Raw genomic sequence first — 14,393 nt, 5'->3', positions numbered from 1 at the left:
AAGTATGTGAAATACAGTCCATGGGCAGACACAGCGTTCTGTCTTCTGGCACCCGGGACACTTCAGAGTAATTTATTATAGGTCATTCATAAATGAAATGCACCATTATATCTTCCTGTTGCTCCATTTTAGTGTAGAGATCTAAGTTATGGCTGCGAAGAAATCTTTTTAATAGATAAAAATAGAGAAAGAAAATAATGTCACTGCTGCGGAGGAGGCGAAGCTGGTCGGGTTGGCTTGGGCTTGTGTGGGATAGCGACCTCTGGTGGGAAGTGGGAGGTAATGCCGCTAAGCAAACTTGGTCTTCTGGGTTTCTGGAAGACTCTGGTGCAGGCAAGAGTAACAGTTCTGGTAAGAAAGAGGAGAGGAGCAAGAGCTGAGGTGGAAGAGAGGTATGACAGTCAGGCCTGGCTCTGCATTCCCAGGTGTGTACCTCACTGGCTTGTGATAGGGGCCTAGGAGAGCCATTGGGCCACGCTTCCCCTGAGTAGGTGCCCATTACAGACAGACTCGCAGGGACTACCCGCAGTGGATTCTGCAGTAAGAACAGAATCCAGGGAACCTTTTCTGAGACCCAAGCCACATAACTCCTCTGTTGTTAGAGTTATGGATTATCATGCACTAGAATGCCAACTCCACAAGGCAGGGAGTTCTCTCCATCCTTCACACATAGAATACTGCCTGTCATAGAGTACAAGTTCCATAAATATTTGTGGGATGAACAAATGAGTCATTACCACTAGCTTTTCATTAGTGGACACTCCTAGGCATCAGGCTCTGTGCTACGTCCTTTAAGTATAGTATTTTTCATTCTTACCAAATCCTGTTAGGAGGGTGCACTTTTTCCATTTATCTAGAAATGGAAAGAGGTGTAGTATAGACCTCCACCCCCACCCTTGTCAGATAGTTAACAAGATGCTAAGCCCTAGATTCCATTTCAGATTGTGGTTATAGTCAGAGTTCTTTCTGTTCTCTGTGGCTCCAGAGTTGAAGTTCAATTGCTTTGTCTAACTGAGAGAACATTTGAAACCTGGAGTAGTTAAATCACTTGTTCACATTCATGTAATAAGGTAGAAATAGAAAAGAAACCAGGGCATTTCCCATTAGATTGTAAAATAAAGGCAGATATACCTGTTAAGTTTGACTTGTATGCTTATGTCAGCATTTAAAGACATTTTGCAAAGCATTTATTAGCCATTGTCTATTCTTCAAGCCATAAGTTCATATTTTCTTTATTTTGTATTGTCTCCGTTTGCCCTTGCTGCTGTGACAGAATCCTGTTGAGTAGAACAATGAGCGTTTATTTCTCATAGTCTGAAAGCTGGAGGTTAGTATTTCAACATTCAAATTTGAGAAGACACAAACATTCATATCTTAGCAAGTATGGATCTTACAGCCATTATTAATGGCCACTCTAATAGAGAAGTGGAAGGCCTCTAAGTAAATTCAGTCTGGGTCATAATGACAAATCTGGTCGGGGGTTTCCCTCTTCTACCCTCTGGTCAATCAAGTTTCCTAGTCATTGTTTGAAAACTTATTACAGCTTATTAAACTTACTACAGCTTATAAAATATTTATAGCTAGTGTGTCCTGTGGCTTCCTTAGTGGTCTTAGGAGATCATATGGATGATATTCTCAAATCAGTCAAGGAGAGAAAGGTTATTAGACTAGAATTTGTATGATATGGGTCCCAAGACTCACTTCCTGTGGCTCATGTCACTGGTGAATAGCAGAGTCCACAGACTTGGGGTCATGGGTCAGTGTAATCATATTTAGCTGTGTGGCCTTGGACAAGTCATTCTCTGTGACCTCTGTTCTTTTTTAAGGAATTAAGTTGAATTGAATGATGGTTTTATTCTTAGTATTGTAGACACCAGAGATTGGTGAGCCTCTTGGATCCCCAGCATTGAGAGATTATCTTTTACGTTTGGTTGGGCCCTTTCCCTACTCCATGTATCACTTTCCACATCAAGTAGCATGATGCTGAGGGAGTAATAGAATGGCTGGGAGGGGCTGTAGAAGAAGATGCCACGAAGCTATAAACATGACTGGGTATGTCATTGTGCTATTGTGGTGCGCTTTATTATCAGTAGATACAGAAGCCAAGGGTTGGCTCTCCCAGGATGCAGCATGACTTCTTTCCTTTTTTCTTCACTGGCCTGTTGGACCAGAGATTCATGAAGACGAGATTCCCCATCTGCTTGATCCAAAAGTCAGAGAATGAAAGACAGGTAAATGCAGGCAACATCATATGCCATCCTCTAAGTCTAACACTTATGACTCTATATTTTCAGCCCTCTAACTCTCTTACCTAATTGGGAAAATGCCCCAGGTTCTCAAACAATTATTAGGTTCCATTTTTCTGTTGCTTCCCCATGAAATACCTTACATGTGGGCTTTTGCTACATAATAATCCACCCCAAAACTTAAGGGATTACAACAACAAATATTTTGTTTGCAATTGTATAGGTCAACTAATTGGCTAGGGCTCAGCTGGATGGTTCTTCTGCTGATCTTACTTTGGATAACTCACGTTACCACCATGATTTGAAACTGTTGGAGCTGGATGGTCTAGATGGTCTCACCCATATGTCTGGAAATGGGTGCAGGCTGTTGGCTGAACTGCTCATCTCTAACAGGCTGCATGACCCACATCACAGGAGAGGAAGGTTCCAGAACAATGTCTAGGGTACAAGTACTTTGTAAGTACACTTGTATTATGAAAGCAAATGTAGAACAAATGTGGGTATAGAGAGGCACAGCTCATTCCCATAGCAATTTTCTACACTGGCATTTCATCTCCTTTAAGATTTTAGCTTTACTTTTGTCATAAAGGGCACCAAAGCAATTAACTATTGACCTCCTAAAAGGCTAAGTATTAGCTTTTTCTCATAATTGAATCTTTCAGCACATTTGCAATCTTGCTAGCAAATGATATATTTTTTTTTCAAATTCTTTTGTGAAATTTGTTTTATTTTTATCTACTTATTCATTTATTTATTTTTTGGTTTTGGCATCTATAGAATTTTTGCCCTCCCTAATTAATCTGCCCTATAAATCAAGATTTTTTCCTTTTTTGTTTTTATTCACTTTTAACTATGTCTAAACAACTCTGTTTACTATGCTCTGGAAACTTGGGTTGTTGGCTTCCTTTTTCCTTTAGCAGGTGGAACTGTTGCATAGTATTTAAGAACAACAGGCTCTGAGCCAGACTTCCTGCTCTTGTACCTGAAGTCTGCCATTTGCTACATGACCTAGGTCAAGTTACATAATATCTCTATGCTTTGGTTTCCTCTGCAAAATGGGGACAATAATAGTACTCATCCCATAGTTTATTATAAGAGAACTCTAAATATCTAAACAACATTAAGTGCCAGTAACATAGTAAGTATGTGTATATTGCTACCACTACTCTAGAGAAGTATGTGAACTTATCTGACTTGGTCCCCATTATAATCAAGGCCAGAGCATATTCCTTTGACTTTTATAATTTCATATTACCTTAATATTCTACGAGTTGGACACCATTCTTCTCATTTTTATGGAAAAGCTAGGAGTGTAAGCTTTTGGATGTCATGTAGATTGTCAAAGGTGGGGTTCAGTCTAGAACCCAGGTATGCTGATTTCTAGCCCCAAAGTCTGAAACTCAAAGGGGAGGCAGTCACTGCACAAAGAGAGGGACTTAGATGTGGGGGAGTCAGTTGCCTGTGCCTACCATGGTGAAGCCCTGCTCCAGCTAGGTCTGAGGAATTCTGCTCATGAAAGAGATCCCAGAGTCCACACTCAGTAGCACCAATCAATTCCTCCCACCCGATCTGTGTACCTTCTGCTTGACTTCTCATATTCGTTATACCTCCCCTCTGCTCCACTTTAGTTCAGCTCTCAGCTTTGGTGTCTTGCCTGGAATCTCTGAAAGCCTGGTTGTCTTTGAGCTGTCTCACCTTTGGTTCATTTAGCATGGCCAGGTAGTCTCTGGCCATGAACTTGAATCCCTCTCTCCGCCCTTATATTTTCACCTCTCTCTCCTACTATAAGCGTGCACACACTATCCATGACTCTCCCACCAGTACAGGAAGGGTCTTTGGTAATGGTGTCAACCATATCATAAATGAATATTCAACCACAAGTAAGGGACCAAATAAAAAAATCTGAAAACATACATCTTTAATTTTTACACAATCCAATGTTCTCCCTGGTCTTCCCTTTGAGGATTACACTGACATCATTTGAAATCACATTCATTTTGTGTTTCCCTGTTTGCTTTAGTACATTGTCTGAAGAGACAACAGGGTTTGAATTGTAGCACCGGATGGAAGAAAGAATGCTACATGTTACACAGCTGGGCTGTGGTGAGCAGACCACTGCATGAGTCAGAAGACAGGCCTGAGCTCTGATAGCAATTTGCTGTCCTCTTGGGCGAAGTCTCAGTGCCTTGTCAGGAGCCTTGGTTTCTTTATAAAATGGGTAATATAATATGTACTTCAGAGTATTGTTGAGAAATTTCAATGATATAGTTATATGGGAAGCCGCTTTATGAACACCCAAAGATTTTACAACTTCTTAGTACATTTTACTGTTAGTTAAATCTTCAGTGCTTTAAAAACTGAGCCTATATTGAAAGTAATCTAAGGTACAGAGCATAGTTGGATAACAGCACATTGTGATCTCCCCCAGAAACATATAAGACTCTTTAATTTTTGTGTTAGGAAATCATGAGTCCTGTTTTCCCCTAGAATGCAGTTTCTCTAGGATCTAAATTTGAATCCAGATTCTGCCACTTTTTGGCTGTGTGACCTTTAAGCCTTTTCCTTAATTGTTATTTGGGTGTGATAAGGACTGCTGCTTGAGTATAGATCTAAATGAAATAATATGTCATTGTACTGCATATTTAGCATTCAAAAATCCTTCATTAGGATTATCCCTTGTTAAAATCCCCCCAGGGTGTCAGAAGCTATCCTTTGACCTAGAGCTCAGCCTAGAGTGAAGGATGAGCCACTTCTCACCTGGGAGACCACTTTGGACCTGAGCAACTGGACACACACGCCAGAAGGCTCCCCTCCTCCTTCCCACTCCAAACTTGCAAGGCAAGAGGCTGCTTTGATCTTGGACCCTCCGCAGAAAATCTCCCTTGGCAAGCCCAGCCACGACAGCTGGGCTCCGTGATGGCAACTTTCTGTAGACAACGTTGAAAAAAATCTAAACGCCAAGTCCTCCGGAGAAGAGTTGATGAGGGAAACCAGGTGTGTGCTGAGAATCCAGCTGGAGAGAGTTGTAACTCTGCCAAATAGATTCATTTTTTTTTTTTTTAAAGGAAGAAAAGTCACTCTTGGGAGAATCCCTGAATCCGTCTCCACTGCCGTGGTCTTGGTCAGCCAGAGACATGGAGTTTCTTCTACTGATCGCCTCTGGTTAATTTTCCATGCAACTTGACAAAAAGGAATATGACAAGTTCTATCTCAGCTCCAAATCAGGCAAGACAGGGCTGTGTTTGTCCTCGCTGACCCAGGGGACCGAGGAGCCAATTAAAACTCCTTCTCCTATTTCATGCTGTGGTGGTGGAATCAACACAGAGTTGAAGAGCAGCTCCAGCGCATGCGGGGTGAAGGCGCTGGGGCTTCCTGGCTGGTGTGGGTTTGGGGGAGACCGCCCCGATCAGCCCCCTTTATCACTTTGTAGGTTGTCGAATGATGGCACTTCTGTCATACAAAGTGTCCTAAATGAGGCAGACTCTGGGAAATCCCCTGGATTCACTGGCATAGGATAGCTGAAGCTTCTTGAAGCCTGTAGACCTTTTTCCCAAGGAATTCCCATGACCGGGGCATTCAGAGGATCTCTCTTCTTGGTGTTTGTGTAAAGGCAGGTTCAGGTTTTGTGGGGTGTGAAACTTGACTAACTTGAAGAGTCCTTCTTAAGATGAAAGTTACATGATTATAAATGTATGAAAATAATGTTTATTTGAAATAAAAATATATGAAAGAAAACTTTAAAAACTTTAAGTGAATAAATCCCACCAATGTCAAAACACTAGAAAAGAAGCAATCCTTTTAAATGAAATATGCCTATATGGGAAGTTTTTCCCTATTTTTTTCCCCCTGCAAATTCCCTTATAGCTTCATTATGGCATGAAATTTTGTGATGTTTTCTGTAGAAAAAAAAAAGATAACTCCTTCTTAGAGCATGAATGATTGAAGTTTTTATTTTTATTTTTATAGTTGAGAAATGTTCTATTTCACTGCTGCTGTGGGTTGGATAAGTTTTGCACAAAGGTCTGTGTGTTAATGGCTTGGTGCCCAGGGTGGCACTGTTGGGAGGTGGTGAAACCATTAGGAAGTGGAACCTAGTGGGAAGTCCTTAGGTCACTGGGAGCATGCTCTCAAAGGGGATCATGGGATCAGGGCTTCTTCCTTTATTTCTCTTTCTTCCTGGCTCATGAGGTGAGCCATTTGCTCTATTACATATTCCCCACCATTACCATCTGGTATGCCCACTAAAGGCCCAGAACAATGGGTCTACCAGATCTTGCACTGAAACTTTTTAGCACTGTGAGACAAAATCTACCTTTTTTCCCCTTTATTAGTTTCTTATCTCAGGTATTTCATTATAGTGATGGAAATCTGACTCACTATTATTCATTGTTGGTAGTTTCACCAGTGTACCTTCAGTATAACTTTTGAGATGATTTTATTTTGGAGAAACTCTTACCCATTTCTTTCATATTTGAGCTTTTTAAGATTTCAGAACATTTTGGTGAGGGATGATGGTGTGCATGTGCCTTTGCAAGTATGCACATGCTCAACATCTTCTTCTTCAATGTTTGAATTGATGAATTTGTTAATCATTGCATCTTCAGTTTTATCCTGTCCCTGCATGTTGATGTCAGCCTGGTGAGAGGTGGAACTATTACAGGAAGTCATTCCTACTGAAACTGTTGTAATAATTTAATCAGACACAGAAGTGACTATAGGCTACACAAATACATTCTACTAAGTAAACATGACTCCTAGAGAGTTCTCCTTAGCCAGATCCCTAGGATTCCCATAGCCATTCCTTTTGTCATCTAATTCAAGGGGAAATGTGATGGAGAAAGATAATAATTTTAACTGATTTGCATTCAAATAACCAGTTTTGCAAACTTTAAAAAAATAATACATGTCCATGTGACTGTGTCAGGAGGGTCTTCCCCAGGGCTTTGAAAGGGCCCTGTGTAAGCAAGGAGCCCTTCACACATATGCCTTAATAGCTCTATGTTAAATCTACCTATAAAGACGTACTCCAATTAAAGTAGGTCTACTTCCTTGGTTGGTGGCATGCTAAGCTTCTGCTTGGTCATCACAAACTGTTGAGAAGTGACTGGGATTGCATTCCAACCCAGTTGCCCAGTGTTCCCTCAACTTAAAAATCTTATCAGTTTTGAATTATATTTACTCCAACCTTCATGTAGTAGATGAAGAAGAACTAAGCTTTTAGGTTTGCTCTAAATTAAAAGGTTTGGGTGTGACTTTTCTATATATAGTAGAGAGGGCTTTTCTTAGGTCATCTAAGTTCTTCATGCACATAAATAGTTTGAATCATTATGTCAGTACCATGTTGACAGCCAAACCTCTTGCAATCCCACAAAATGAATACTGTGTTGGCCAGAGGAGTGAAGAGCTTGTTTGGTATCCTCCCTAGAATGTGGTCTTGGCCTTGAAGTTTTATGACAACCTGACAGGCATGAGCTACAGTGCTCCTTGTAGCATCTCATGGGTTCCATGTGTGGGGTAGAGGTTGGAGCAACCCATGAAGTACTGGGCCTTGGGCCTCTGCAGGTCCAGGTCCAGGCACAGAGTACTTCATCTGGGTGACACTGTTGGCTCCTGACCAGTCTTAGGTACTGGATAGGGACTTAGAGAATTTTGAGGAAGGCACTCCAAAGCACAGGGTCCCCTGAAGTGTCCCTGCCTGGATACAAGGACAGTGCTGATGGAGTGGTGACAGGACCCTTTTCCTTTTCTAACAATGACTGTGAAACATGCAAAGATGGAATCTACTATAAAAGTTGAATTTTCCCTGGAATTGTTCACTGCCATTTTAACCACTTATATTTTAAAAATGATTTTCTTAAAGAGTATAGTGATTGATTGGGCATGGTGGCTCATGCCTGTAATTTTAGGTACTGGGGAGACTGAGGTAGGAGAATTGAAAGTTCAAGAGCAGCCTCAGCAACTAAGTGAGACCCTGCCTCAAAATAAAAATTTTGAGAAAGACTGGGGACGTAGCTTAGTGGCTTAGTGGCAAAGTATCCCTAGGTTTGATCCTCAGTACCAAAAAATATGGCAAATGAAAATAATGAAATAAAATAATAAATGAAAAAAAGAGAGATCTGGGGATGTAGCTTACTAGTAGAGTAACCTTGGGTTCAATCCCCAGTACTGAAAATTTTAAAAGTAGTATGGCAATTGAACATGAATTTTTTAAGAGTGGTTCCTGTGTTTAGTATTCAGTGATGAAATATGTTGATGTTTAATTCCTGGCTGTCTGCACCCTGTACTTCTAACATTATCTCCTTGGTGGGAGCTTGTCTCTACATTTCTGATATGAACTTCCTTTCCCATTGTCTTTATCTGTAGTCATCCCTGGATGTTAATTGTGAAATATTTGAAAGATTAAAAACTCCGTGTCCATTTTTTTTTCTTTTTGATTTAGGAAATAGGGATGATATTGGCACATGGAAGCCAGTGGTGAGTGAGCCTGATTGCATCTCTCGGTTGCTATTCTTTTCCCTCCTTGTCTGGTGCTCTGCTCATTGGTCTCCCTCTTGCGCCAGCCCAGAGTACACCATTGGTTCTTACCTGTGATGGGGGAAGAACACGTTGTATGAAAAAATGCTTGGAGAAACTTACCTTGGAGAAAAGGAAGACACATACCCTTCAAATATCTGAAAACTCATGGTATGGAAGAGAAGAATGCCTTATTCTCTGTGACCCCAAGCAGTAAAATTGGGTCCATGGGTAGAAATAAGAGGAAGATTCCAGCCCAGAGGAAAGAAAAACTATTTGGTTTTCAGAAATGGAATGTGCTGTCTTGTAGTGACCCTTTGGCAAGTGTGTTAGGGATGGAATCAGACATGACTTAAATGGGGAGTTCATTCTTCTCTGACAAGTTGAAGCAAAGTATAAGAAAATCTGGTTAATATCCCAGGATTCCATAGTATACTGACAGGGATGAAGTAGCCTTTTTGGATGTTACCTTCTTCTCCTAGAGTCAAGTGGACCTTACTTTTTGAAATTATACTCTGAGGCTTTGACTCTTATGTGTGGCCTCTGCTTTTATGTGGTAGTCCCTGTGTGCTCTGCTGCCATTCCCTCGCAAGAACCATTGTGTCTACTGATTTTGTCTCATCTTATGCTCCTGCTAATCATGGCCTCCACTCACAGTCCCTCTAGTCATCACCTTGCCCAGGGCTCAGCTCATAAGTGTGTGGCTAAAGCCAGGAGCTGATATCTGCACTAGGTTAAGTCCTTTCCAATAGCTGTGATTTCATGCATCTACGACTCTTGCACATTTGGTTTGGAAGATCTCAGTATTTGTCTTGATTGGACAGTGAATCCCACTTGGGGAAGGATCATGGAATAATCTCACCACCATGCACCTCCTCTGTCTTTTCTCTTGTATAATCTTCATTGAATATAAAATTAGAGCAGAGTTTCAGGAAATGTATTTTGACCTGCTTGGTTGGATGAAACCTATCCTAAATTACTCTTGTCTTTTCCTCCTTTGTTCCCCTTTACCCCAACGCAATACCTTATTGCCATCAACAAGGTCACTGAGCAAAGCTTAGCTTCCCTACAGACTCTCAGATCAGAAGAGGGGCCAGTCCCTCTTTGCATCCATGCTGTTTCCATTTGTTTCAATGATAAATTGTTTCTACTAAAAGAGAATATAAGTTTTATAGATTTGCATATTGCAGAATGTTTTGCTATATGAAATATGTTTTTTAAATCATTTAAAGAAAACTACAGGGGCTGGGGTTGTAGATCAGTGGTAGAGAGCTCGCCTAGCATGTGTGAGGCACTGGGTTTGATCCTCAGCACCACATAAAATAAATAAATAAATTTTAAAATAAAGGTATTGTGTCCAGCTATGACTAAAAAAACAAAATATTTAAAGAAGAAAAGAAAGCTACAGTGAAAAGAAAAGTGTGATGAAACTTAAGTTCATGTATTCTTCCTCAAGTGACCTGGACTTGGTGTGACTTATGCAGAGAAAGTTTGGGTCGTGTTTCCAATAGTGGGAGTGAACACTTAACACTGCCCTCCACCCACAGCTCAGTCATCACATAGGAGCAGAATCAAAATGTCAGTTGCTAGGCTGTGCCTGCCACTTATGCCCAATGCTCCTTGCTAAGCCCTTTGTCTACCTGGACTAAGATCCTTAACCTTTGTCACATCACTGACTTGGAGCGTCTGCTCGATCACCTGGCAGAAGTGACGCCAGCTCTGGAATACCTCAGCCTGCTGGGTAATGTTGCATGTCCCAATGAGCTGGTCAGCTTGGAAAAGGATGAGGAAGACTACAAGCGATACAGGTAAGTGTCTTACGGTGGGAGACAGGGAAAATAGTGCCTTTGGTGGATGACATCATACTGTGAGGTGGGTAGCTGATGTTTGGTAAATATCAGTGGACTTCCCATGACAGTGTTTAATTTCTTCCTTTTGGAAAACTAAAGCCACTGTCTCCCTTTGTTGAGGTCACAGGAGCCAAGAAGGATGCAAGCCATTGGGTGCTCTAGGTCAGGGGTTGACAAACTTTTTTTTTTTTTTTTTTTTTAATAAGGGCCAAATAATACGTATTTTAGGTTTTGTAAGTCATGTGGATTCTATTGCAGTTATTCAGCTCTGATGTTTCAGAAAAAGGTAGCCATAAATAATTTGTAAAATAAATGGGCTTGACTCTGTTTCAATAAAACTTTATTTGTTTAAAAAAAAAAAAGCAATAGGCCAGGGCCTGTAGTGTGCTAACCTCTCCTCTATATTGTAAGGTCTTTCTGTGATCACTTTTTGGAGAGAAACCTCTCCAAAGCTTAGGGAGCTCATGTACAATTCCAAAAGGAAGTCCTACAGGCCCATATTGCTCCCCTCTAAAACTAGGCATCAGAGTTTACTTTGCTGGGCTCCAAGTAAGAATGCTTCTCTTTATTCTCTGTTTTCATAAACCAACTGCTTTGAAATCCCTGATCCAAATCACCTCTCTGAGGAAAATTATCTTAATCTTATCTGTTTTACTGAATTCATTTTGTTACCTCCTCATTTTAAACTCAATGTGCTCTCATTCTTGATTATTGCCTTATAAATATTTTAATGATCTTTTGTATATGTAGCTTCTCTCTCCATCATGAAATAGGCTCTCATTAATTTACCACCTGAGTTAATGTGAGAGGAAGGTGGGTAGGGGAGATAGATTTGGAAAGGCTAGAGAAAGAACATAAAGATTTGAGAGGAACTTGTTCTTTTGGAACTTATATAACAATCTGTGGCGATGCATGGAGGAATGTAGTGGGGACATTCATTTTGAATAAAGGGAATGCTGAAGAAATATTAAAGCTATTGAACATTGAAGATTTTTAAAAATACATACACATATAAGTAGGTTAGGCTGCAGCATAAATTCAGTTCTATTTCTTTATACAGAAGAATTTTGTACTGTTAACTTCATTTTCTAGGTTTCATGTTTAATTTTGGAGAGGTCTTAGTCTATCCTTAAATTATCTTAGAATAAAACTCTAACCCTACTTTAAAAAAAAATGTAGTAAATCTTTCTCCATCATGAAGATTTTCATTTGGAATGTGATACTATACATCTGAACATGAATTCTGCTACAAGTATGGTTAATGTACAGAAGGTAAATACTTAACACATTTCTGAATCATCACTTTAAGTTGTTTAATCACGTAGAACTTAATTCACTTCTGGAACCCTCTTAGCAATTTTGAAGTATTTAGTAGCCTGATTTCAGGTGTAAAGGGGTCACTTAAAACTTATCCAATCTTCTTATAGATGTATCTTGGAGGGTCAAGAGAGCCCACCAAATTTTCCCAAGTAAGAATTTTTAGTAAACCAAACACTGGGAAATTATCATTTGTTCTCTAATATTTTTCCCCAGATTTTACTAATTTTATAAAATAACCTAACAAAATTTAAATATGTATTGTGTATGTATGTGCTCACTTATATGAGTCTGATATGAGTCTATGTGTCCATATCCATACATGTTCATTCATTCATTCATTCATTCATTCATTCATGGAATCAAAAATTATGTGTAACTCTAACTTCAGGCAAGCATTTTTTATTTATTTTTCCCAGAATGAGAGACGCAGCACAAGGGAAGTTTTCAGTTCCATCCTATTTGGTGTGATCTCAAACAGAGGCATATAAGGTTGTAAAATGAAAAAAAAAAAAAAAAGCTAATACTATTATTTTGTTATTGTAACTAGTCATATAAGCAAAAGGTGAAGACCCATAGTATAGTGTAAGAGGTCAGATCAGAAGATCTGACGTGAGGTCCATTTTTGGCACTGGGGACCTTTAAAATGCCGAGGACCATTTTGATCTGTGGTTCCTTAATGGCCTTTGAGTCATCTAAGGCATTCTCATTCATTTGGTGGCAAATCCAATAGAACCCTCCACTGGGAATACTGATGTTTAATTGGCTCTAGCATTCTGAGACACTCTGCTCTCAAGCGGCTGCCATTGTCCTTTACCATCTCACATCATTTCAAAGATTCCCTCATGTATTTCCCTCACTATTATATGTACTTGAACATGTAGAGAATAGCTTCCAGTGGGTACGGGCTTTCTTCCTTTCTTCTAAATCCTCATCAACACCCAATGTAGTGGTGAACTTGGAAAAGGGCCTTTGTAACTGCAGGAGACAGTTTGAAATTTCCTTTTCTGCTTAGGAGCTGAATATTTATAGGTAGAGGCAGGGACCTTTGGGTACCTTAGATGCCCACTGCCACTTGGGATCAGATCCATTTGGGTGTGTCAAAGACACTTAACAAGCAAGAGACTGTCATTCGGACTCAACCCAAGTCCTGGTTATGGGTCATGATTCTTTGGGGAGGGCTTGATTCTATGTGAGTACTCTTTCTCATGGGCTAGCCTGGGCACCCTCCATGCCTGTCCTCTCCATCCCTGATCTGTTTCCCTAGAAGTACTTGAGGGATGGGACTGGAAAGGCTGGCTGTTAATTCACATATGGTAAAGTTGCCATGAGGGGCTGGATCTTAGAGCTTACATGCAGCCAAAATCACATCTGGTCAAAAGTTACCTTAGAAAATCCATACATCACCCATAACAATGGCAAGATGCTTACACTCTGAGAGAAGCAGTAACTAAGAACAGCAGAGGGAATGTTAAATGCGAGTCCACGGGGTTGCACATTCACTGCACAGCATCTGATTGCAGAGTGGAATGGTAGGTCGATTCTCCAGCCCATTTAAGTTTTTTATTCGTTTGTTTATTTATTTTTATTTTTCATTGTTGATTTGATAAGCACTCGCCCTTGGATGTGGAAGAGAGAAATGTGTGCATGATGCAGTTCCATTTTTGTGGCCTGTGAGCCGCTCTGATTTATTTATTCTGGAGTTTGTGCTCCATTTGCCCCTGAGAAATTTTAGGGTTTCACAATACGACTTTTGAATTCAGAGTTCCTGTGGCATTTGCATTTATACAAAGCAATGCAGCTGCTGGTTTTTTTTTTTTTTTTTTTTCTTCTTTTGGTAAAATATTTCCCAGCTCTTCATCCACAAAGCGTGAGGTCTACCTTCTTTCTCACTGTTACCCACAGTCTAATAGTGGAGCCTCTATGTAAATTTATGTGACATTTTTCACTAGAAAATTGCTTAAAAATGAATGATATTTCTACAGTTTACTGTTTTTCACTTTAAGTACATTTTCTGACAATATGTCTTCTATTAATCATTTAAGCAATAGTAGGAGCCTTAAAGGAGTGTATTCAGAAGCAAGAACCCATGGTTCATTTAGTGCTGTCTAAAAAAATTTCTTATTGATTGGCATCCTCTGTGGTTATGTGATGTAATATTTATAATATGTCACCCAGCCATACATCAAAACAAGTGTGTCTGTTGTTTCATTTCCATGGTAGATGTTGATTTCAAAGGGGTCAGCCCAGTTTTAGGTCACATTGTGGCCAACCACTGGACCAGAAATGGGAAGTGACTAGATTTATGTAGCAATTGGAAATGGCATCACAGATCCTCGGGTTTCTGTCAAGTCTTTCCTCCCCTCCCCCTAGCCCACCCTTCTGGCTTCCTCACTTACCCCCTGTGCACCCAGTTGGATTTTCTTGGCACACATCCCCACAGTAAAACAGGCTCATTAAATTTCTA

General features: G+C 40.2%; 1 protein-coding gene and 1 long non-coding RNA gene across 2 annotated transcripts in view; both read left to right on the top strand.

The window, feature by feature from the left end:
- The window catches only part of Lrmda (leucine rich melanocyte differentiation associated), a 996,458-nt gene that overhangs the window by 556,490 nt on the left and 425,575 nt on the right, over positions 1 to 14,393 (top strand). Inside the window, exon 4 of the mRNA XM_071611142.1 lies at positions 10,430 to 10,567. Within this exon, the coding sequence (XP_071467243.1) occupies positions 10,430 to 10,567 (138 nt within the window). The remainder of the gene's footprint in view (positions 1 to 10,429; positions 10,568 to 14,393) is intronic.
- Positions 1,941 to 5,420, top strand: LOC114089519 (uncharacterized). Its single transcript, XR_003582180.2, has 3 exons — positions 1,941 to 2,231; positions 2,470 to 2,702; positions 4,941 to 5,420. It is a non-coding gene; the product is annotated as an uncharacterized lncRNA (long non-coding RNA).

Source organism: Marmota flaviventris, chromosome 4 (genome assembly GCF_047511675.1).
Source record: "Marmota flaviventris isolate mMarFla1 chromosome 4, mMarFla1.hap1, whole genome shotgun sequence".
NCBI classification, from domain to species: Eukaryota; Metazoa; Chordata; class Mammalia; order Rodentia; family Sciuridae; genus Marmota; species Marmota flaviventris.
Note: the sequence above shows the minus strand (reverse complement) of the source record. Positions and strands in the feature narration are given on the sequence as shown.